Below are 22249 nucleotides of genomic sequence, written 5' to 3'. Positions count from 1 at the left end.
GCCACAGGGATGTATTGTGCAACCTGGTGTCACCGTGTGTCAATATTCTTGAAGCAAAGCATGGAAGGGGAAAGGCTACCATGAGTTGTTTTATTCTCAGCGTGCTCTGAGCTTTGGTTTATAACACATTACTCTATGTCCATGGACCAAAAACAAGATTGGAGAAGCCAGGAGAGGATTCTGGTTTACTTGTTCTGCTGTAGAGTCTCACAGAAATTGCAGTCCGTTTTCTCTCTTGGGAACAGTAACGTGCTTGTCAGATGTACAGACCTCATCTTTCCCACTTGCCCTAAGCGCTGTAAGTAAACATTTGTTTCCTTCCTCTCTGAAGGGTACTCCCAGTACCCATCATGTCCAAGTAGCAGCGAATCTTTTCTGTCAGGAGAATTGAACAAAAGCCTTCCGTGTGCAAAAGGAGAAGATAATTACAGTTCAAGCCCACGCAGAATAGGTATTTGCATTTTGACAGGTGTCCTGAAGTTCTTGGAGGGCCAGAGTAAGATACGTTGAATCATTTGGTCAGCAACTGGAAAAACTGAGTGATAGGTACAACTCTTTCCTCTGCTCCCTGGCAGTCCAGTCAGACATCATAAAACAAGCGCACTAGTTGGTACCGGATTGAAAATGCAATTGTGCTGCCCAGGACCTAGGTAAAAAATCAGACAGACAACAGAAACATTAGTGTTAAATAGTTTACAGGCTGGCAGATTCATCCTTTTTGGATGGATTTGCTATGCTTTCCAGCGTGCCTCATATCATTTAGACTCAATTTTTTAGGTGTTGAAAAATGAAAGGCAGAAGTCTTAGCCAGAGTCTGTGGTTCTTTCGCTGAGAACCGCAGCTATCCACAGGGGATTTCTGTGTGTGCCTTCCTCCTGAATGGGGATCTGGCTAAGTGTCTCTTCTCTTCGCTAATAAGAGTCTTTTATCTTTGATCCAAGGAAGAAAAAATTTTATTGCAGGCAACTATGCAACGCAGGCCTTTCCAAAAGCCGTGTTTCTAGTATATTGTGCATGAGAGTTCACGTGCTGAATAGAGGTAGCGGCAGTACCTGTGAGGCGCGTTATCCCTGCACTCTAAGTTGCTTCAGAATGCTCCTGCACCCTGCTCAGGTTTCCAGATACAGCTGACGTGCATGCCACACATGCTCAAGTCCACCAGCCACAGGTAAGTCTGGGACTGTGTTATTTCATGCGACTGAGAAATAGGAACATGGAAAAAGGCTGTATTGAGTCAGAGTGACGAGGCATTCTGCCTTACTAATGTTTTTCTAGCATCCAGCGATTTGTGCCTTGGGAAACTTCTCAAGTGAATCTAGCAACTTTGTATTTATTAGCTCTCAGCGAACAGGGAGGAAGAATCTGTTTCCTCCTTGAGCTGCATAAACCTCCAATTCTCCTCAAGTTCCACTGCTCAAGTGCATCCTGTGTGAGAAGCATGACAGTCTACCTCCCCCTTTTCCCTAACAAACTTCTCTAACAGCCCTGGAAACCCCTTTAGATCTGTTTGTATGTCTTTCCACTGCAGGAACCATTTGTCTGACCTGAAGGAGTAGCAACAGGAGAGTGAGACTTCGCTCGTGGGTGGGTCCAATCAGCTTTATCACAAAGTTAATGAGTGTCATATTACTGCACTCGGTGTACTCGCCGTCTTCATCTGTTCCACTCCTCACATCTACTATGCGCAAGATCTTGACTGCCTGGGGAAAGAAATATGGTACGTTGTTTCACCAGGTACGTTGGGTGCTCACCTGGCTCTTGCTCTTACTAAAAGACAGGCCAGGCCTATGATGGTCCTGGGACGCTGCTGCCTGTGGTTATTCTGAAAGACTATTAACGTCATTGCGTGATTGTGAGGGATGGTGAGAGACTAAGCAGAATATTTACTCCTGGATTTGAGCCAGGAAATAACTAGTGAACCCAGAAGTTCCGCCTTCCTTCCTATCCTATTCCTCTTACACTTGATCGCCTCAGAACACATCTGGATTTTGAATGTTTTCCAGATTTACCTTCAGAATGTTTGTGCCCAGGGCAGAGAGGCTCTTCATTTTGAATTTGGAGTAGCTCATCTCCAACTTCCCTGTACTAGTGTTGAGCCTAAAAGAAACATGAAAATTTTAGTCAGATAGAGCAAAGAGACAGAGAGATCCCTATGTAAGCAGAATTAGATGCCTAGCTGAATAGTTGAGCAAGAAATCCAGTGATGGAAAAGCAGGAATAATACACTACACTTCACAACACCTGCCAATACCTAGTCCCTCAGACTGGACAGTCAGGAAGAGACTCCTCCCCGCCGTACTCCCAATATATCCATAAAGCCGTATAGTTTTCAAAAGAAAACTATAGAATGTGATGTCTGCAGAGATAATTGCTGCTACGGCCGCAGACTGATTACTACTATGAATGCCTGTATCGATTTATCTCAATCTTGTAGCTGACAATAATTGTATTCTAACTTTGTTAAAAATCACTCTTCTGTATCTGGGAGAGAGGGGTGGTCAGAAAAGTTAACTTTGTTCAGAAACCTTTACTGTATGATGTGACTGCAGGTGGAGAGTGAGACAGCTGACTTCTTACCTTTAAAACTTACTTTGATGGCTTTTAAAAAGAGCACACTCCATCACCTTTCTCAGCTGATGTTGGAAATAAAAGGCACAATCTGCGGTACTATTCTAGGTCACTCAGGTACGCTACCTTGGCAGCCGGTGACGGGGACAAGGAATGATGTGGAAGAGTTGAGGCAAGGAGTAGAGGAAGTTGAGCACTTGCGGGATGAAAAAAAGCAGCATTGTTTTGCTGAAGTGCCCCAGGATCCCCACCACAGCGAAGGTCATGCCGGCGAAGTAGCAGAAGGTGTCCCCAACAAACACGCGAGATGGGTACCTGCAATCCACAGGGCAGAAAAGCAAAGGTCTGTCGTGATCGCTGTTGCCGTGAAAATTACTTTATAGCTACCAACTGTATCCCCACATGGCAGGTTAGGGACCAAGAGGGAACTGCCGCAGATCTACACAGTGAAAACAATGATTGCAGGTACTTATTCTAAGAATTGCAGGACTGGGACCCACAGCCTGACTTTCAGAGAACATGACGTGGAAAAAAATGGCTAGCGAGACATATGAGGAAGTGTATTCTGCGCATTTTGGTGAGCCGGTGTGACCGAATTGTTCTAATGAAAGGAAAAGCTTCCAGTGCATCGATGCTTTGTGCTCTTGGTGCTGGCAAGAAGCCTGTTTACGCCCACCTGCACACTGGTAAGCGGTTTTGTTTGCTTGAAAAGGGAGGAAGTAAAGGGAAAGGACACGCTCTGTCCATCCTCTTACCAGTTGTGGTAAAGCAGCCCCAGCGTGGTAAAAAAAAAAGGAACCATGAAGTAGAGAGAAAAAATGTGATCATCTCGACAATCCCCTACAGAAAAAAAGAAAAAAGCATTTGTGATAAGACAGGACCAGCTGATTTTTAGTACTATCAGATATTGAAATCTAGGATTCTCTTTCCCTTTGCTTTTTGTACCTGCTAACATACACATTATCTTCCTTACCATTTAACTCTACAATGTTGAATACGATAATGGAAGCAGCTATCACCAGCGACTGCCCTGCTTCAATTCCATTAATTCCAGCGAGAATGTTGATGGCGTTAGTGCAGAACACTGCTAGCATGCCCATGTACACGTAGTAGAGGACACCTGCAGATCAGAGCAAGCCAAGTGCTTTAGTATTCATGTTTAGTGGGTGGGGTTGTGCCCCGTCACTGGTTACTTAAGCAAATCCTTCAGGTATTTCCTCTGCAGCAGAGAGTAAGTTGGGTGACCCCTTCCACTGGCTGCCTGCCGCTTCAGTGGTGGCTTCTGGTGACTCCAAACTTACCCAGGTCCAAGTGCACGCCCAGCAGCACCCGGAAGGGCTTGGGCACCACAATGGTCGTGTTCCCAAAGTTGGTGAAGTAAACCATGAGCAGTGGGAGAGAAGCCATTGTGGGAAGAAGGAGCTTGTGGCGCCAGCGCAGGTTCAGAACGTCGTCCGCAAAGCCCAAGAAAATCATGCAGCAGATGGCGAGGAGCGAACCGATGAACTCGACGAACTGCAGGCCAGAGAACGGGACCCTGGTTAGCGGCGGCCACCTCTGCCCGTGCCCACCGCGCTCCCCCGAAGCCGCACCTCGTCGTGAGGGAAGGCCGCGCACTGCTCCTCCACAAAGCACCGCAGGAAGGGCACGGGGATGAAGCAGAAGAGGATGATCAGGAACACGGCACCGCTGATCACGCCCTGCGCCTCGGGGCTGAAAGGAAGGCAGGGCAGGGACTCAGCGCGGCCGACCCCGCTCCCGGGGCAGCTGCCGGTTCGGAGGGCAGCGCTACTCACACAGGCTGCCGGGAGGCCTTGTTGAGGTCCGCACCGAAGAGCCGCGCGGCAAGGAAGTGGTCCTTGAAGGCCGGGATCAGCGTCAGCGTGGCCACGAAGCCCAGCAGCGACCCGCCCAAGTTGATGAGCAGGGGCACGGCGGGCCAGGCCGCCATGGCCGCGGCGGGCGCTTCCCCAGCCAAGGGCACGGAGCGGCGCCGGGCTCGCCAACGCCTCCCGCCGGCGGTTTCCAGCCGGATGCTACAGGGCGAGTACCGGATACGCCGGCCACCTTCGGGCTATGAGCGCTGGGAGCGCCATCTTTTGCTCTGGCAGCAACCGCCTGCCAGCGCGGGACGCTGCTCGGACGCCGGTGGGGACCAGGCTCGCGTTCAGCTGTACTGAGAGCGGTGCGCAAGCACCTGTGCCCGGCGCTGGAGGCCGCTTCCCCCCGCGCCTCGTACAGCGAAGCTCCCTGCGAAGGCACGGGCACTCGCCTGGGACGGACTCCGCCCGCACCGCCGCGGTCAGCCCCAGCACGTCACTTCCTCCCCCCGCGGTGCGGAGGTGCGCGGGGCAGCCTCTCTCCAGGCCGGCGGAGCCGCGTTTCACCCGCGCCCGGGAGCCGGCGCTTGCGGGCGGCTGCCGGCGAGCCCTGGGCAGCGGCGGCGCCGGCGCCGGAGCCCGCCATGCCCGCCGGGCCGCCGTGAGTCGCTGCGCGCGGCGCCATGGGGCCGGACACGGGCTGGGCCGCGCTGGTGCTGCTGTTCGCCGCCTCGCTGCTCACCGTGGCGGCCTGGCTCGTCCAGTACTGCCGGTGCGCGGCCCTGCGGGCGCCGCGGCGGCGCGGGGCGGCGGCGGCGGAGGAGGCCGGGGCGCGGGCGCTGCTCGCCGCGCTTCTCGCCCTGCGGTCGCTGCGGGAGCAGTGGCAGCGGGCCTGGGTGCGAGCCCTCAACAGCCAGGCGCGCCGGCACGGGGTACGGCGGGGCGCGGGCGCGGGCGGGGGGGCCGCCGGCCTTTGGTTCGGGCTCCGGGGGAGCTTTCCGCGGCGGAGCTCGGCCGGAGGGTGCCGGCAGGCGCACAGGGAACCGGCGGCTCTTTGCGAGCCGCTTTGCGCTGTGGGGGCGCGCAGAGGCGGGTGTCGGGCTTTGGTGAACGCGGTTCTGAGCCCGAGACGGGGCGATGGAGCCGTCTGATGTTGCCGCTTGGACATTTCCACAACAACCTCTTTTCCCTTTAATCCCCTGGCATGATAGTTGCATTGATCTGTAGTTTTGGAGTTCACGAAGGAGGATACGTACTGCCGATTCCAGATGGAAATAATCACACAGCGGCTCGAGTTGCCTTCAAGGCGGGGGTTTTTGTCCGTGAAAGCTGTGGTCCAGAGTCTGTCAAAAACTTCTTTTCTGTTGTATGAACAGGAAGAGGGAGCCATTTAAGTTGCACAGGGAAATCAAGAGTTAGAAAAGGTCAGCATGACACTAATGTGTTTCAAGAAAAGTAAGTCTTGAAGAATGCGATGCGATCTGGTGTTTGAGTTTTCCAACAAGTTTGAAAATGTCTCTCCCCTTCTGACAAAGGTGGTTAAATTCTGGACTAGAGGCAGGAGAGAAAAGTGGATCTCAGTGCAGCACGGCCACGTGAAAAAAATCAGGCGATTGGTGACTGTGGGGAGGAATCAGATATTATTACTCTGGCTGCTCCCAACTGTTGTTAGTTGTCTCAACACAACAGGCTTTGTAATCTCTAACCCCATAGGTAAGGTCGTGACTCTGGCTTCTTTGGGAATGTTAGTGCAGCAATTTTCCCAGCAGACCTTCTGTAGCTCTTAATTTCTCTGTCTTTGCATTTGCCTCGGTGCCATCCCCTGACAACTTGCTGGGATGAGATGAAGAAATTGGATCTTTGAGGAAGGCGACTTAGGAAGAAATGCTTGTTTTTGTTATATGTCACTTTGCAGTACCCGTCTGTTTTCGGGGAAGTGATTTTCAGTGATGAGGCATGTAAGTCACATCCCTGCGATACAGTCCTCTGAGGACTTAACTTCACCAGCAAGTACGGGCCAGTTCAGTTTTGTCCTTTTGTTTTCCTACTTAAAGTACATAGTGTTGTCTGGCATATCGAGAGCTGAAGGGTTAATTGAGGTTTGTTAAGCGGTTATCCTTGCAAGTAGCTGCACAAGATGGAACAAATCTTAATTGCATAGGTCAAGCACGGTGTTCTTGGAGTTCTGTCATCCTTAATTGTAGCAGAGCAGAACCCTTTTTGAGAGTAATTATTATTTGATTTAATCAAGTAATCTCCTTCAAAGTGCAGAGCAAGGACTGTGATTATTTTAAGATGACAGTTGCCTCCTGGTATTAGGAAGTGCAAATATTTGTGTGTAGTGAGCAACCTTTGTGATCCTTTCCTGGACTGACCTGTGTGGGTGAACACATGGCTCTGGTGGAGGAGGCTTGGGAGAAGAAACAGCAGGCATGGCTAGTATGAAGCAGTAGGGAGTGTAGGGAGTGATCTGATATTGTTGGGGTTTTTTTGTGTGTTGGTTTGTTTGTTTGTTTGTTTGCTTGTTGTTTTTGTTGTGTGTTTTTTTTTTTTTTTTTTCACTTGGGGCAGGATTAGCATAGAGGGGAGAGAGAAAGAGAAGATACAGGAAAGCTTTTGCAATGAAGAGGGGTTAATGTACTTACAGCTGACTGCTATCCAGAACAATTTCCCATTCTCTTTTGGGCTTCCCCATCTGAAATTAATGTGGTGTTTGTGACTCTAAGCCTTGACCAGAGACCTTATTTCTTTTCTGCCTTGACCACTGGGACCTAACGGAATTCTATCTTTGTAGAGTTCAGTGCAGATCACATTTGAAGAGGGTCCTCAGTTACCACCAGCTGCAACTATAAGTGACGTGACGTGTAAGGCACAGTCGGACCACAGCATGGTGAGGCTCTGCTCTTCTGAATTGTACAGCACAGGGTGTCTCTGTCAGCTGGTGATGTGTTCCATGGAGATCGCCGAGGCCTGTGTGATGGGGATGGTGGGACTGGGGAAGTTCTGAGCAACATCCGTGATTGAGTTCGGGTACCTGTCGACAGACTCATGAGATTGTGGCCCTGGGGCTGCACATCAATGAGTTCTGGGACAGTGCTGGGGGGAGATGTCTTGGTGGAGCTGGAGCATATGGATGCTGAGCCCAAATATCAGGTCCTAGAGTGGGAAGGGTAAGAGAGCATCTGTAACCAGTATGTCTTTACTGGTAGTCTGAAATGGCAGGTTTGCAGTGCAGAACTGCATCTGGGAGCAAGCCTGATGTTTCTTTCCTGTTGTGGTGGGTCACCCTTGGCTATTGCTTTTCAAAATTTTGGCATCACATGGCTGCCTCTTGCCAAGGATATAAACTTACCTCCTTCCTTTTCTCTCTAGGTGCTATACTGCTCTCTGTCAGCTGAAGCTGTGAAATTCCCTGTCTCTGTTACTCAGCAGTCCCCAGTTGCTGTTTCTGTGGACACCTATCATGTCACTTTGGCTGTGCTGCAGGCTCAGGTAATGGTTGGCTAACTTGGTCTTTCACCTGGCCCCACACTGATCGAGGAAAGAGGACTCAATTTAGTGCAAATAAGGCCACATTGTGCAGGAAAAAGCAGCATGCTGTCACTGATATTTGGTGGAGTGGCAAAGATTCCCAATCTATGTGCTGAGTCCTGTTTCCGAGTCTTGTTCTGCAGGTCTTGGCTATGTAACATATCCATACAAAATCTAGAGATATTTGCGGCTTGGCAGCATTCTATACTGTGTTTTTAAGCGAGTGTTTAAGAAGTGAAAGGTCCCCAGAGTTCAGTTCTCCTTGTGGTGTGAGGGATAGGGCAAGATGCATCCTGTGCGCATGTGCAATTCTGGTGTTGTCCTGGTTGTCGTTGTGAAAAAGAAATCCACACTGAGGGGTGGTTTGCTTGTCAGCGCTGCACTTAGTCCATTCATAAGAGTGCAATACAGATTATTTTTTTCTAGGGGTTGAATATTGCAGATGCTTCTTCCAGACTAGAAAGTCTGTGGAATTGCAGTGGGTGGTAGCTCCATAGTCACTTTCTGGCTGGATTTACTTCTCTGGAATGTGATTTTGTTCCCATCATGAAGAAGGGCTTGATGCTGGAGGCGGTATCTTGCCTGAAGACTGCATGCTCCTTTGTGCTATAGGGAGACGCAGTAAAATCAGAAGTAACTGTGGTGGCAGAAGCCAATCCCATACTATTGCACGTGTTACAGTGGGAAGATTGTTCTGAAACACCTTTGCTTTCAGAAGCTTTATTAAAATATTCAACCTACATTTATCAGATCATCCCGGTTTGGTTTTGTGCCTCCGTTCTGCGGTCGTTTAAATAGCTGCTCTATTTCTCCTCAGTGTTTCGCCTGCCTGCTGCCGATCTAGTTGTGGGCAACAACTGTGGTTGGTTTTTGTCTTTGTCTAGTCTCGGGGAGCCAAGTAGCCTTTGTCACATCTCATCAAATTCCTCCTCTACTTGTTAGCATTTTCCAGGTCTCCTTGTCTGGGCCTGTTGAAATTTTGGGTTGATGATTCTTGTAGAGAATTGCATGTGGTATTCCAATTGAGGTCTTGCTGCTGCATTGTGAAATGCTGGTAAGGTTACCGTATGCCTGTTGGTTGGATTACTTTGAGGACTGTATTGCCAAATGTGTCTTGCCTCTTTTATGCACCTCTTGTTGTTACTTACCTGGCTACCCTGTCCCAGATCTGTCACTTCTGACTGAGGACCTTCTGTGCTCATGGTAAATGAATGTCAGCCTGTCAATTACTGTAGAACTAAGTTAAATTTTGTTCCCCAGTTTTTACTAGAAATATTGGGTCAGGAGTTATTCCTGTGTGGTTCTGTTTCTGTCTGTTGCATTAATGATGCTTTTCAGGTGTATCGGTGTGCAGCTTTTCAGCAGAACTACAGGATGGTGTAGAGTCTGGTTTGTTGTTGCAGACTATTGTGACATGGTTTAGTTTTCAATCGGAGGATGATCTAGAGGTGCATTGCTAACTTACCAATGGCCATGCTTAGGTTTGGCAATGGTTAACTGATGTAGCTCGGTAAACAGTCTGTGTCAGTGCCCAGTTCACTCTTTCGGATTGTCCCTCAGGCCTTTTCTTCAGCCAAAGAAATAACCTATCATTATTCCCTGTGATGGTATCTGGGCATCCAAAGGTCACCAGGAAGTCAGATCTCATTATGGATCAATGAGGCTTCTGCAGCTGCTTGTTCCCGTAGGCCCAGCAACACTTGTGTTCGTACATGCTCTCTCTTGTTGCTGCGCTGGTGTGAGGGCCCTTCAGTTGCTGGGTTTGAAGTGGGGCAAAAAGCACCTAATGAAACAGAAACTGTTCTTGACTATGGGTATTTGTTCTGGGCCAGGTGGAGATCCACTTGGAGGAGATACAGAACGAAGGTCTCCTTGTGTCATGGGTGTTCAAGGACAGACCAGACCTGAACCTTTCTGTTCTTCCAAGACTTCAGCTTCGCGAGGTGAGCTATCAACAGCAGGTGGCTGGACTCGAGCTGAGCAAGGGTGGGAGTGGCAGAAACGGCGCCGAGCCAGGAGGAAGGCTGCTGCGGAGGGGAAAGGTTGGCAACTCGCTGTCATGGTCCTTTAGGGCAAGGCAGGCGATTCTCTCCCCCTGGAATTCATGCTAGCTCAGCTCTGTCAAAACAGTGCAACGTCAAGAGAGCCGAAGCAGTACCGGTGTCTGTTGTCCAAGTTTGGTGTAGCAGCTGAATGGGAGTCTGTGTAGCAAAAAAGGCTTTCTGTCTATGTAGGTCCTTCTGCTGTTGTCAGATGTAGAGTTGTAAAATGAGCTGGGTTGGTTTGGGGGTTTTGGGGGGGGGGGTTTTTTGGGGGATTTTTTTGAGAGGTTATTGTGTGGAACCTGAAGGTATTAGAGGTTTAATGGACGAGGCTGAACGCAGGATTGCTTGGCCTTCTGTGATCCAAATGTGTTGGTTAATTTGTTTGTTTTATTGATGCCCTTGCTGCTTTGTCCTGAGTAGATGTTGGAATTCGGCTGTTCTCCTGAAAGTGCGATACTCCCATCTCACGAGGTGATGAGAATGTGGCAAACTGTAAAAGAGGTGTATTGTCAAAATTTGCAATAGGTAGGCTAGAAATGGAGAGGCTTAGTTTGTCTCGTTTAGACAACTTATGTTTACCTGCAGCTGTTTCACAGAAACTTTAAGCGCTGGGGAGAGCGAGGACAGGATGTGGGAAGATACCTGGGCGGTTATTACCGGGAGAAGGACGGTAGCATCTTAGTGGCTTGAGGGGCAGCTGGAGCTGTATAAGGAGAAAATGCATCTCCTCCTTATGACTTTCCTGCATTTCCTCTTGAATTGCGGAGAGAAGAATGAAGGGAGAGTGGATCTGTCTACCATCAAGGATCTGATCGAGGACACCATTGTCAGCACGCAGCCAGCCATGATGGTGAATCTGAAGGCCTGCACCGCTGGAGCTGCTGCGGTAAGGCTCCCTCCTCCCGTCATTCCTGCGCCTCTAACATCGCGTCCTGAGTGCTTCTGAGGCTCGGGCAGGAAACCAAGGGTTGTGACTCGCTTCTGGGTGACAGCCGCCTCCTGGCCTGCACTGTCATAGGAGCTGGGGTACCGTGTCACGAGAGAATTAGAAACTCTGTAGTTTGTTTCCCACACGCTGAGTGCCATTTGTGCTGAGGTGGAACCAGACTGCCCAAGATCCGTCTCTGTTTTGGCAGTCACTCTGTCACTCTGAGCACCAAGGCTCCATCCAGGGCAACCCTTACAGGAATGGCCCATGGTTTGCCATCTTCTCTTGTCCGTCTGGCAGCCAGCAATCTTGTCCTTATCTGTCTCTTTTCCTGTCTGCCTTAAATTCCTCATCTGAAATAACACAGGGTCCCACCCAAGATCGGTAGCTTGGGGAACCTGCAGCATCTTTTGATGGCTCTGTGGGTATTCCCCGCTGTTGCTATGAGGAGCTACTTAGTAGATGCAAGGATGGACATAATGCATCTTGCCGTTGTCTGCTGGTGACTGAACGATAAAGGCATCGGTCTTGGTCTTGTTGTTCCTCAGGTACCCAGCAATAAGTTGACTCGAGAGTCCCCATCAAGAGTAGCAGCAGCCCCACTGGGTTCTAAGCTGTTGCTCCGGAATCTTCGAGTGCTGAACTTGGGCAGCCAGGGGAAGGGAGGTAAGCGTGAAAGCATTGCTGATCTGCAGGGGCAAAGGATGAGATTGGAGTGAGTGGATGTTTTGGGTGGGTTTGAATGGAAAAGAGGGTTGTGAGTGTGCATGGTGCTGACGATCGCATACGCGTGCTCTGCCCCTCTGTTGCAGGAGTTGGGGAGATACGCTGCATGGCAGAGCTAGACAGTCCCCACCAGCAGAAGCAGACGAGACTGGTGACAGCTGGCAGTGCTGATGCTGCAGCAGAGATGGAGTGGAATGAGGAGCTCTTTCTGTAAGTATCTGCTCTCCTTCTGGCTGGCATGGTGGAGGCAGACCGGCATGGTCTCAGGGTGTCATTAATGTGACGTGGTAACTGCTTGAAGGCTGAATCTCAGCTTCCCAGACAGATCGCCCTCTCAGCTTCCCCTGGCGGCCTACATGGCCCTGCAGGGGACATCAACCAGAGTCTTCCTCTTCTGTGTAGTTTGCTGCCCCTTTTTGTGTCCCCCAAAGTAGTGCATGTGTACTGGGGCTTTGGAAAAAGTGATGAGGTGTGTGAGATTTGAGGGTGGGAAGATACAGAATGGGGTTGTTTGCTCTGTGACTGTTTTGCAAAGATTGCCTAATACTAGCCTGTTTTTTTCGGTTTCAACAGGGAGCTGGGACCGAGAAGTAAAGAGCTGAAGCTACAGGTGCTGGGGAACAGTGACGGAGGGGCAAGTGAGTACGGGCAGCCATAAAATGGTTTGTAAGACAGGGAGACAAGAATGCCTAAGGGACTTGCTGTGCTTTGAGCCTCTGGTAGTTCTGGGTTGGTGCGATGTGTGATGAGCTGTGCAAAGGATTTTTCATATCCAATTTTTGTGAGCCTCTGACTGCGTGAAGTAAGTCTAGAATCTGTTCTTCTTAGTGAAACGCTCTTACTTGGGCCTTTTTGGTACCCCGGAGTTTACTGCGACCTGCCTGTCTCCACTCTGAAATGGGGAGAGGGATGCGAGGATTTGTCCTGTGTATTGGAAGAATGTTGCAGAAGGCTCTTAACTCTGTTTGTTTGTACTCGGTCAGGGAGTAACCGCAGCATCTATTTTTGATGTAGGCTGCACAATGGCCATCTCTCTAAGGGAGTCGATTTCTGGATTGGTAAAGAGGAGTGGAGGAGCGCTGCCTGCCCCCTCCCACCTTGAACCTAGGAGCTACCGGGGTTGTGGGGATCTGCTTTGTTGGCCCACAGAGCTGCTTCCCAAAAGCAGCCGTTGCCTAGGAGACATCTGAGGTGCTGAGATGGTGTGGTATGTTCTATTTTCCTGTTCCTTCTCGCAGATGTGCTCCTGGCACATGCCACACTTTTGCTGGATTCTTTGGGCAAACAACCATCTGGGAGACAGGTCTGCTCGCTGGCCCCAGGAGCTGGGCAGTCACTGTCCGGCGAAGCTACCATTGTATTGGAGGTAAGCTCACGACTCCGTAAGTTTGGCACAAACGCACGCTGCAGAAGCATTCGCGATGCGAGCCTCTGGAGACAAGCATGATTAGACCTGGGCTCGTCACACGGGACTGAGGCCCTTACGCCGAGGAGGGATGTTACCTGACCCTCGGTTCCTGAGCCTCTGTTCAACTGACACTGCACTGTCACGGAGGAGCCGTGCCCAGTGCAGAAGCTTTTGTCACCCATGTGCCTGCCCTTCTGTCTGAGAGGGGGAGAGCTGGTCTGAGCTGTGCTTTACTCTTTGCAGCTGCTGTTCCAGGAGTCTCCTGCATCTTTGAATGCTCAGCAGGCCACATCTGTGCGAACCAGCATCACCCCCACTAAGAAGGTGGAGATGGACAGGACTATCATGCCCGACGGCACCATCGTGACTACTGTCACTACAATTCAGTCCCGGCCTAAGGCAGACTGCAAACTGGGTGAGGCTGCCCCACAACAGGTGTCTTGTACAGGTGGCTGCTATGGGGGTGCAGACTTGGCCATGACATTCCCGAGGCCGCTCATGCAGGCAGTAGCAAAACTGTTTAGCCATTGTGTGTTGCAGCTGCAGACTCGCACCTTGTGTGGCGCTTTTGGCTTCTGGGTCAGAACATGGGCATCGCTGCCTTTCCCTTAGTGTCTTCTTGTTGGCTGGAGACTCATGTGGCCATGGCGGGTGGAATGGGTGCAGCCCTGTGTTTTGGGGGAGGCAAGAGAGGGACAAGCCTCTCTGACACCCTTTGGTGGAGGGAGGTCCCAACTCTAACATGTATGCTGCCACATGACATCTACATGATGTCGGCCGAGCATTTTGCCATTCTTCCTCTCTGTTCTCCACTGCTAAAAAAGTTACACCATGTGTACTGAATGCGGAGCCGAAAGCATGGTGACCTTGCTTATTGGCAGTTATTGCTGCTTGCAGTCTGAGGTGGTGATGAATGTGGTGCTGGGAGTTCCATGAGGTGGGGCTGGGAAACAGCATGAACTGGGGCTTGCGACTGGGCTACTTCACGTGTCTTTTTCCAATAGGTTTCTTACAACTTCATTGCTGCAAAACCTCACAGAGCCAGCGTCTGCAGGCTCCCTGTGCACACTTGAGGCTTTTTGGGCATGCCTGTAGGGAGCCACAATACAGCAGTGAAATTGCCTAAGCTTCACCTCGAGTTACTGGTGTCTCTGTGTTTCTGCCTCTCTTTCACTGTAAAGATTCACCATCAAGGTCGCCTTCCAAGGTGGAAGTGACAGAAAAGAAGACAACAGTGCTTTTGGAGAGTGGCTGCCCCTCGCCCAGCGGCAGCCGTAAGTTCATAATAAATTCCATTCTCTACCTTCGTGTACACGTAGTTGCCTGTTGCAAGCATCGTGGTCAGCAGGCGACCTCCTGCCCATGCTGAAGGTTGCAGCTTCAAGTGCTGGTATCTTTTCTGTGCTCAGGAGACAGCCATATGCCCAATGGCTTGGATCCGGTGGCCGAGACGGCGATCAGGCAGCTAACCGAGACAAACAACAAGCATGCCAAGAAGACACCAACAAAGCGTAGCACGCTGATCATCTCGGGAGTTTCCAAGGTCTCTGGTAGTTATGGGGCTCCATTTCTGATCTGGGAGGCTGTGTGCATGTGTGAAACCACCTGTCCCATAGTGAGCAGAGTGGTAAGGTTCCAGCACGGATGACGTGCTCGGCAGGATGCTTTTGCTGCTTCCTTGCAGCTTGTTGCTGCTTCCCAGTGAGTGTCAAAGGTCCCTCGCCAGTCTGCAGGGCAGCTGCCAGCAGGAGCTCACACGAGAGCAGCTGCGGAAAGGGAGAATGCTTTCGCAGCCGCTTGGCAACCCCATGGACAATATAAGGAGTTTTCCTTAGGCTTGCCTATGGGAGTGAGGGAGGTGCTGTGGAATGCTTTGCAATGAGCCACGTTCCAGTATGTTCCAGCAAAAGGCTGATGATTGCGCGCTGGTGCTGTCTAGCGCTGATGATCGGAACCGGAGCACCTGTAGGTCATTGTGTGGGTGGAAGAAGGGAGATCCTATCTTCTTGTCTGACCTTCTAACCCCCCTCAAGGTACCTATTGCTCAAGATGAAATGGCCCTTTCTCTGGGTTATGCTGCATCCCTGGAGGCCACGGCGTACAGGGATTCTGCCTCAGAGGGCACAGCTGACCGGGTACACGATTCTACCGAATCGTCACAGCTGCTGGAAGCATCGCCATCAGGACAAAGGGCCAGTCAGGAGCTGGATGAGACGACACGATCGGACATCTCTGAGAGACCGTCGGTGGAAGATGTTGAGTCTGAAACTGGCTCCACAGGAGCCCTTGAGACCAGGAGCTTGAAAGATCACAAAGGTAAGGATGAACCATTAGACCGTAGCTAATGTTAGGCTGTCGTACTTGAGGGCAAAGTGACATTCGAGTTCCCGCCCGAGCGTGGGGGCTGCATTGTGTGGCCCAGATTCCGGAGAGACCTGGCGGGCGTGGAAGAGAAGGAAGAAAGCAGAAAACAAGCCCCTTCGGTAGGAAATACTGTTGTACCTTTGTATGGCTTGCAGGTTTTGGATGTGCATTTTTGCACGCATTTGGGGCTGATGGCAGTCAGGGTCTCCATCCTGTCCTGCCTGAGTGTGTCATCTGGAACCATTCCTGTTATTTTGGCATTTGAGCATCGTTGCATAAAAGAAAGGTTATGCACTGGGGACACGTGATGGTGTGCTTAGCCACGGAGATTGTTGGTATTGCAGTTTGTCCCGTTGCTCGGGATGAAAGAAGTCTTTGCCGCTCATCTGAGAATGGCTGGGTGCATTTTTGCCCCCGAGACCTGCCAGGGCAGGATACTATCGTGGTTTCTGTCTCCATCCTCTCTGTCTCTGCAGTTAGCTTTCTTCGGAGCGGTACCAAACTCATCTTCCGGAGGAGGAGCAAGCAGAAAGAAGCGGGCCTGAGCCAGTCACATGATGACTTGTCCAACGTCACCACCAACTCCACTGCCAGGAAGAAAGCTGGCAGCTTCTCCCACCGCCTCATCAAGCGCTTCTCCTTCAAGTCTAAATCCAAACCCAGAGCTAGTGATAGCACAACAGCGGGTGAGAACTGAAGGATGGAGAAGCCTGTCAGAAAGATTGTGCGGAGATCCTTTTCTAGTCTCTTGTCTTCCCACTCCATGGTATCTGTGACCTGCAGTGCAGTTCCTTCCGACTTCGGCTGAGGGAAGACACCCCAGTGCTTTATGCCATTTGGGGACTGGAGGTGGCGAACCTGGGGCCTAGGCTGCTCGTCTGCCTTGGTTTAGCCTTCTTCGACTGTCATACCTCACCGTGCTCTCCCAGAAAATTCAGGCGGCATGCTGATCCCCGTGGGGGGTGCCAGGAGCTGTGGAAGCAACTCTGCCTGTGCAGCTGGCTGGCCTTGCCTGGTGTGTCCTGGGAAGGGGTGGGGGGGCCTCTCAAGTGGCAACCCTCAGAGATAACAGTTAAGAAACTACTGGGTTAGCTATGTTGCTGAGAAGTGTGGGATGTAGCCTCGCTCAGCTCTTCTAGCGAGAGAGAATGGCATGGTTGCTGGCCATCTCGTTGCTCTCATTGCTTCTGCTTGGTGCAGAGGCTGTAATGTGACTGGGGTGCAGAGTGATGCGTTCCGGGGCTGTGAGATGTCAGAAGAAGCTGTGGGTCTCCACCCAGCTCTGCCATTGGAACAGTCTCTGGTTCAGACAGTGCTGAGGGATGCCTGCTTTCTGTGTTATGCTGACGAAGGAAGGAGTCGCTAAGAAGAAGGAAGTTCTAACCATTTGAACCGTGGGGCAAGTTTTTGTAGAAGCCCCGGCCCTTGCAAGAATGTCTGGTGGGTTCTGTGGGTGCTGCCACCCTGTGATGCAGCCATCCTTCTGCAGCCGTGTCCTTGAGCGGGGAAGGGGCCATGCTGCAGCAGCTGTTGTATGAGCGGGGCGCTTTCCCTCGAGGGCAGTTGGGGGCTGTGCCAGCGGGGCGCCAGGCCACCTTCCTGGCCTCTCGTGCCAAGAACCGGCACTTGCGCCCGGGGATGGATGGCGAGGAAGGTGGTGATGCTAGTGAAAGGTCAGGCTGACAGGGAGCCTGAAGCTGCGTGGCAGAAAGAGGCAGGAGTTCATCTTTTCACTGATGAAAGGGTTTCCTGTAGTAGAAGGAGCCTTCTTGATTGCATCTGGTATTTCCTGTCTTCTAGCAAACCCGATCCACCACGTTCAGACAGCGGGCATTTCTGCAGCGGGTATTTACAGAGGGGAAGGCCCGCAGGGGAAAACTGACTCCTTGCGTGGGCGGAGACTGCCCTTCTAGACAAATGACTTTCTGGTCTCCTGATGCACATTGCAGGTATCCCCAGAGGCCCCATTCGGACAGCGTAACAATGCTCTTTGGTGGAACGCTTGCGCTCTGTCCACACCCGGTTTGAATGGAAGCTCCTGCTCTCCTGTGGGCTACAGAGTTAGGGAGATGGGGCACAAGGGAGGCAAAAACTCGCTGAAGAGCAGTCGCTTAGTGCTGCCTGGATTTGCTAGCTCTGCTCTCCTGTCACAGTACCTCCTGAGGTGGGGACTGTTGCCTTGCCTTATACAGGATGCAGTCAACTGAAGAAGCAGTTTTTCTCTTGATGATGCACGTGAAACATGTCACTTTCTTCAGAAGGATAAATCCTGGCTTACTGATGTGGCCATCACGTGCCATTTCCAAAGAGCAGAATGTGTTCGGTATGCTGCTGCGAAAGGCTTTACGGACAGGAGTTTCAGGTGTCTCTCATGTCTGGATGTTGGGAAGGCTGTAGTCGTGTGGGGCTTGGACTGAAAGTGCCGGTGCGTGCCAGCAGAAGAGAGTCTCTGTTTTTCCTGCGATTCCCCATGAGGTTGGGCATGTGTGAGAAATTTGACTGGTCCAGCTGGCTGACCAGGAACCTCTTCTCCATCTCTTTGGTCCAGGAGGCTTTCTGTCATCCCTGAGCTCTTTCGTGTCTTTTATCCTTTTATCCTATTTGAAGGAATTCCTTGTGAAACCTTGCATTAGACGTGCTGCTTTGAATGGAAAGGAACTTGCGGATGAGGCAGCAGCTCTTCAGTTGGAAGTTTATTGCAGAACCTTCTGTGAATCTCATTTAATAGTCCTGTATTCTTCTCTTTAAACCACAAGAGCAACTGTCTCGGTGCAGAGCGGCCAGAGGCAAATGCCCGAGGCTTGCACCCACGCTTCCGAAGTGTGGATGTGGGGCTCAAGTATGTGAGGAGGACAGCAAGCATTGTCGTTGTGACAAAGTGGCACATGGGATGCATGACGGTTCGCGTGTGTCTTCCCTTGATTTTTTTTGGCCATGCTTTTTATCACAGGCAGTACTTTGCTAGGAAAGTTTGTATCTGGTCAGAATGTAAGGGAAAAGGGGATATCATCATGTGCTGACAGAGAGCATCCCCAAACATTCATTCCTAAACCCACTTGTGTTTCCTAGCGAAGGTGTACTTACCGCCATTTCATTGCTTCTCGAAGTCGTACAGTGCAGGACTGATATTGTAACCTTTTATCTTTTTCTTGTCGGTAAGCCCGGAATGTTTTTCAAAGTGTTGGGGCAATCTGCTGGTTGAGGGACAGAGGGCTGAGGGGGAATGGCTCAACTGTGTGCAACTTGTTTTTAGTTCTGATATGCTCCTGATTAACATGTTGATCCTTTTTCTTCATATCTGTACTGTACCACAGGAGGTGGCTGGTTTTTTTTTGTCCTGGCCACGTGAGCACGGGTGACTTTCCTGACTTCCCCAAACCAAGAATGTTAACTGCCCCGTGGGGGAGGCGTGATTATTGGTGTCAGAAACAATTCTTCTATCCTAACCCTCCTCTCAGGAGGGAAGGCCACCTAGTCTTTGACCTCCAGAAACTGTAAAGACAGAGTCCCAGGGAGTTTTCCCCCCGTAGAACTGCTACTTGAAAAAAATCCCTTTTGTGTTTAATTCCTGATTGTGCTTCTGGCTTTAGGGCAGAAGAAATGCTATTTGAAATCTGCTTTTTTTCCCTGTTTAACTTCGTCTGGATACCCACGCCCTCACCTCGGTGCCATTGCGGGCTCTGTGGCATTTTGTAACACCCCCAACCAGTGCACAGCGTGGGCCGCCATCCAGCTGTTTAGACTTGCATGGTCTGCAGTCGCGTGGTTGCTGTCTCAGGGTTGGCTCAATATTTGCATCTCGTGAAATCGGTCCTCGACTGAGTATGTGGGGGAAGAGGAGCAGCGGGCTTGAACGCACGGGGGCTTCTGAAGGAGTTCAGTCTGCTCATGATGGCCTGCGTTTCTGGTGCTGCGTTTCACTGCCAGCTACACACAGGTAGAAATGGTGACTGGTAAATGAAGCCAAAGTATACATTTTGTGTTGGTTGCTTTTGGTGTAGTTTTTTTTGTCTTCCCCCCCCCCCCCCCTCTATTTTGGCTGAACAGAGTTACTAGAACTTACCCATGCTGTGTATTTGTACTTCTCTGAAGAAAATAGACTTCTGTAGCTGTAAGTATGCTTGTAAATATATTTATATCTAGATACATCCTCTCCCCTTGTTTTGGTAAGGGGTTTTAAGAGTCTTCACGGTGGAAAAGCCCTTGGCATCGACCTGCGAGGGGGTATCCTCTGGAGGTGAGAGAAAACAGGCATGGGAAGAAGTGGAAGGAACCGCAAAATCTGTTTTGGGGGTGCTGTAGGCTTTAGAATGATGGATGTCTGCAAGCACCCTCACGCTGCTTATGTAGCTGAGGGCAAATTTTTAGGCAGATGGGCTGAACTGGGGAGGGAAGACTACTCAGGTGGAGAGCTAATCACAAAACAGTTCAGCAGAGGAGAGTGTAATGAAAACTTCTTTAAGCCAATGTAAGAGGGCCACAGGCACATGCTGTTTCTGGACTACAAAGGCACGCACAGCAAAGTGTAGCTTACAAATGTTTTTGTTCCATTTTCTCATCTTCAGTGGTGCCGCTTCCTTCCTGTGATGGCTTCTCTCAGTTAGTTGTTTGCTAAATCTCCAAAAAGTCATTTCTGGGTAGCTGGAGAGATGCTTGAATGTTGGCTGGCTGGCGTTTGCGTGTTTTGGGGTCTTTTGCCTTGTTCTCCTTCTGCCCCAGGTCATGGTGAGTGTCACGGTAGAGTAAGAATCTCGGTGGAAGGCCTTTGTGTACTGGCCCTATCGCAGCTCCTTCTACAGGCATGACTGCCCCACACCACCTTTCCTTGCTCGTGCAGGTACTGGACCAAACACCTATGCTAAATTTGAATTAGCACCTCAAATCCTTGTGCGTGCTCTTTTGTACTTTGATGCCTTCTCTCTGGGTGAATTATGTTAATCCCAGACTGTTTAGAGGAAAAAAAATAGGAACTGTGTAGCTATTTAAGGGTTGAGAGTCAAATGACTTTATTTAGACTGAATGAATGAAGTTCTTACACCTTTGTAAATGTTGCAGAAGAATTCCAATGCAGTGTAATGGCTGAACCTGTTAACTTATTAAACCACATGGAAATCAAAACCTAACTCCGAGTCTGATTTTATAGCTGCTGTAGAGCGGTGAGCTGGGCTCTGGCTTTCTAGAAGCTCAGGGAGGTCAGTGATCTGTAGCTCTCTTTTGTAAGACCGTCATCTCTGAACAGCCCTCATTGTTGGATGCAGGTGCTGGGTTTACGCTCTGTAAGGCAACGGGCTCCCAAGACAGTGACGTCCGCCCCGGAAGGCGTGAGCGGCGCCGAAACCTTTGGCTGGCCCTGGACATGCGGCAGTACCCCGGGAGGGTGGGTTACAGCTCGGGGTCACCAACTGGAGCGGGGAGAGCCGTGCCTTCTCCCTCCCGAGCGCCTGCTTCATCTTTTTCTTCTGCCGTAGCCTGCCTCCTTTCATGTCCTGTCCTGGCTTTGCTGCAGGGCCTGCAGTTGCAACTGTGAAGCTGAGGGAGGTCGGAGAGGCGGTGGCTGCATGTTTCCACGTCCAGACGGGCTCCTGGGGGGAAGGACATGGTGTTGGGCTGACACACTGGCCTTGCTGCTGGGAGATTCTTGTCCCACGTGGTTACTGTTGATAAGAGGAACAACAATCTTTTAGAAACCCCTAGGCCTAATGTAGCAAGACTAAGCATAATGTAACAGAAACCTATCAGAGAAACAACAGCGAGACTGGACAAAGCGGGCTATCTTAGCTTGCAAACTGGGAAAGTGGAATGTTCCACCAAATGGAAGAGCTAAATGACTTTCTGAGTAGCAGAGGTGAGTGTAACTGGTTTGTGTGTGGGGTTACAAATTCTTTTCGAAGGCTTCCTGGTTTCTGGTGTCAGAACGTTACTTTTTTTTTTTTTTTTAAAGAGAAGTAAAAAGGAACCACTAAATAGTGGCTGTTTATAAATAGTGATGATGCAGAGCGGGCCAATCAGATGGCTCGGGAGGGCTGGAGGGGCGGAGCGCTGATAGGCGGGGAGAATGGCAATTGATGTGTTTAGGCAGCCAATCAGGTTGCCGGGGGGGCGGGTGTTGAGGTGTCCGTACTGCGCATGCCCAAATTGCGCAGTCCTCAGTCAGGTCTGACGTGAGGCGGGCACCTGGGCGCGGACCGCGGAAGGCGCATCCAATAGGCGGACGGCGCGGTGGGGTGGAAAGCAGCCAATCAGAGCGCGCCGACTCAATCCCGTTTGAACAGCTGCCTGCCTGGCAAACGCGTCCGTGGTGTTTCGGGGCGGGTAGCGGGAGTTAACGGGGAAACGGGGGTCGGGGCGAGGGAGGGGAGGCTGTGGAGCGCTCATTTTGGCCTCTCCGTCCCTTTTGCCTCTCTCTCCCTCTCTCTGTGTCACCTTGTCTGGCTCCCTGGCACTGTGTTTCTCTGATAAGCTGACCTGCTCTTTGCCCTCCTTTTTTGTGGAATCACAGGCTCATTCTGCTTGGAAAAGACACGTGCATTTTTAAATTTGGGGTTGACTTCTAGGGGTTTTTTTCCCCCATTAGTGTAAATCGATGGCACGTTGTCCTGCGGCTCAATCCCCGTTCTGTTACGTGGAGTCTTCAATTTAGGATGTTTAGGTAAGAAAGTTTGTCCTTCCAGAAAAGGAGCAGTCATTGGTAGGACTGAGAGAGGCTTTTAAGTGCACGATCAGAATTGAAGCCAGATGGCATTTGCCGTTGCTGCTGTCGGTCTTGGCTTTCACTGGTTTCCCCACGGCTGCCTGGTGTTTGGGAGCTCGGAGTGGGCATGTTTTTTTCCCCCAGGAGTTCGGGAGGAGACCCAGGAGT

The 22249-nt window shown here is 50.8% G+C and overlaps 2 protein-coding genes across 6 annotated transcripts; one reads left to right on the top strand and one right to left on the bottom strand.

Annotated features, from left to right (window-relative positions):
• Positions 1–76: 76 nt before the first annotated feature.
• Positions 77–4661, bottom strand: DPAGT1 (dolichyl-phosphate N-acetylglucosaminephosphotransferase 1). Of its 2 annotated transcripts, XM_082070480.1 has the most exons (9): positions 4365–4661; positions 4161–4281; positions 3870–4083; positions 3542–3688; positions 3324–3408; positions 2695–2883; positions 2010–2097; positions 1545–1700; positions 77–646 (listed from the first exon to the last, which is right to left on the bottom strand). In XM_082070480.1, exons 1-9 carry the CDS (start codon positions 4517–4519, stop codon positions 581–583), a joined length of 1221 nt encoding a protein of 406 aa, XP_081926606.1. In that variant the 5' UTR covers positions 4520–4661; the 3' UTR covers positions 77–580. The 2 variants fall into 2 exon arrangements, with proteins under 2 accessions (XP_081926606.1, XP_081926607.1); XM_082070481.1 differs by lacking the exon at positions 2695–2883.
• C2CD2L (C2CD2 like) lies at positions 2890–19534 on the top strand (the record flags this gene model as incomplete). 4 transcript variants are annotated; one of them, XM_082070472.1, is made up of 14 exons in its annotated part: positions 2890–3254; positions 7183–7278; positions 7761–7880; positions 9752–9862; positions 10737–10850; positions 11441–11558; positions 11705–11828; positions 12192–12256; positions 12857–12984; positions 13270–13441; positions 14208–14300; positions 14436–14569; positions 15060–15342; positions 15867–19534. In XM_082070472.1, the coding sequence occupies 13 exons, from the start codon at positions 7276–7278 to the stop codon at positions 16085–16087; spliced, it is 1686 nt and encodes a 561-aa protein (XP_081926598.1). In that variant the 3' UTR covers positions 16088–19534. The 4 variants fall into 4 exon arrangements, with proteins under 4 accessions (XP_081926598.1, XP_081926595.1, XP_081926596.1 ...); XM_082070469.1 differs by lacking the exon at positions 2890–3254 and adding an exon at positions 4645–5049; XM_082070470.1 differs by lacking the exon at positions 2890–3254 and adding an exon at positions 4910–5320.
• Positions 19535–22249: the final 2715 nt, after the last annotated feature.

The sequence above is a fragment of the Streptopelia decaocto genome (assembly GCF_964273445.1).
Source record: "Streptopelia decaocto genome assembly, chromosome: 21".
Lineage (NCBI taxonomy): Eukaryota > Metazoa > Chordata > Aves > Columbiformes > Columbidae > Streptopelia > Streptopelia decaocto.
The sequence above is the reverse complement of the archived record's forward strand: the minus strand, read 5'-3'. Positions and strand labels throughout refer to the sequence as shown.

Excerpts from the sequence above, each read along its gene's own strand:
- DPAGT1 (XM_082070480.1), bottom strand. The coding sequence starts at position 4,519 with ATGGCGGCCTGGCCCGCCGTGCCCCTGCTCATCAACTTGGGCGGGTCG. Across the intron at positions 4,084-4,160 it reads CGGCCTTCCCTCACGACGAG|TTCGTCGAGTTCATCGGTTC; the intron begins GTGCGGCTTCGG and ends TCTGGCCTGCAG. Across the intron at positions 1,701-2,009 it reads TGGGCACAAACATTCTGAAG|GCAGTCAAGATCTTGCGCAT; the intron begins GTAAATCTGGAA and ends TTCTTTCCCCAG.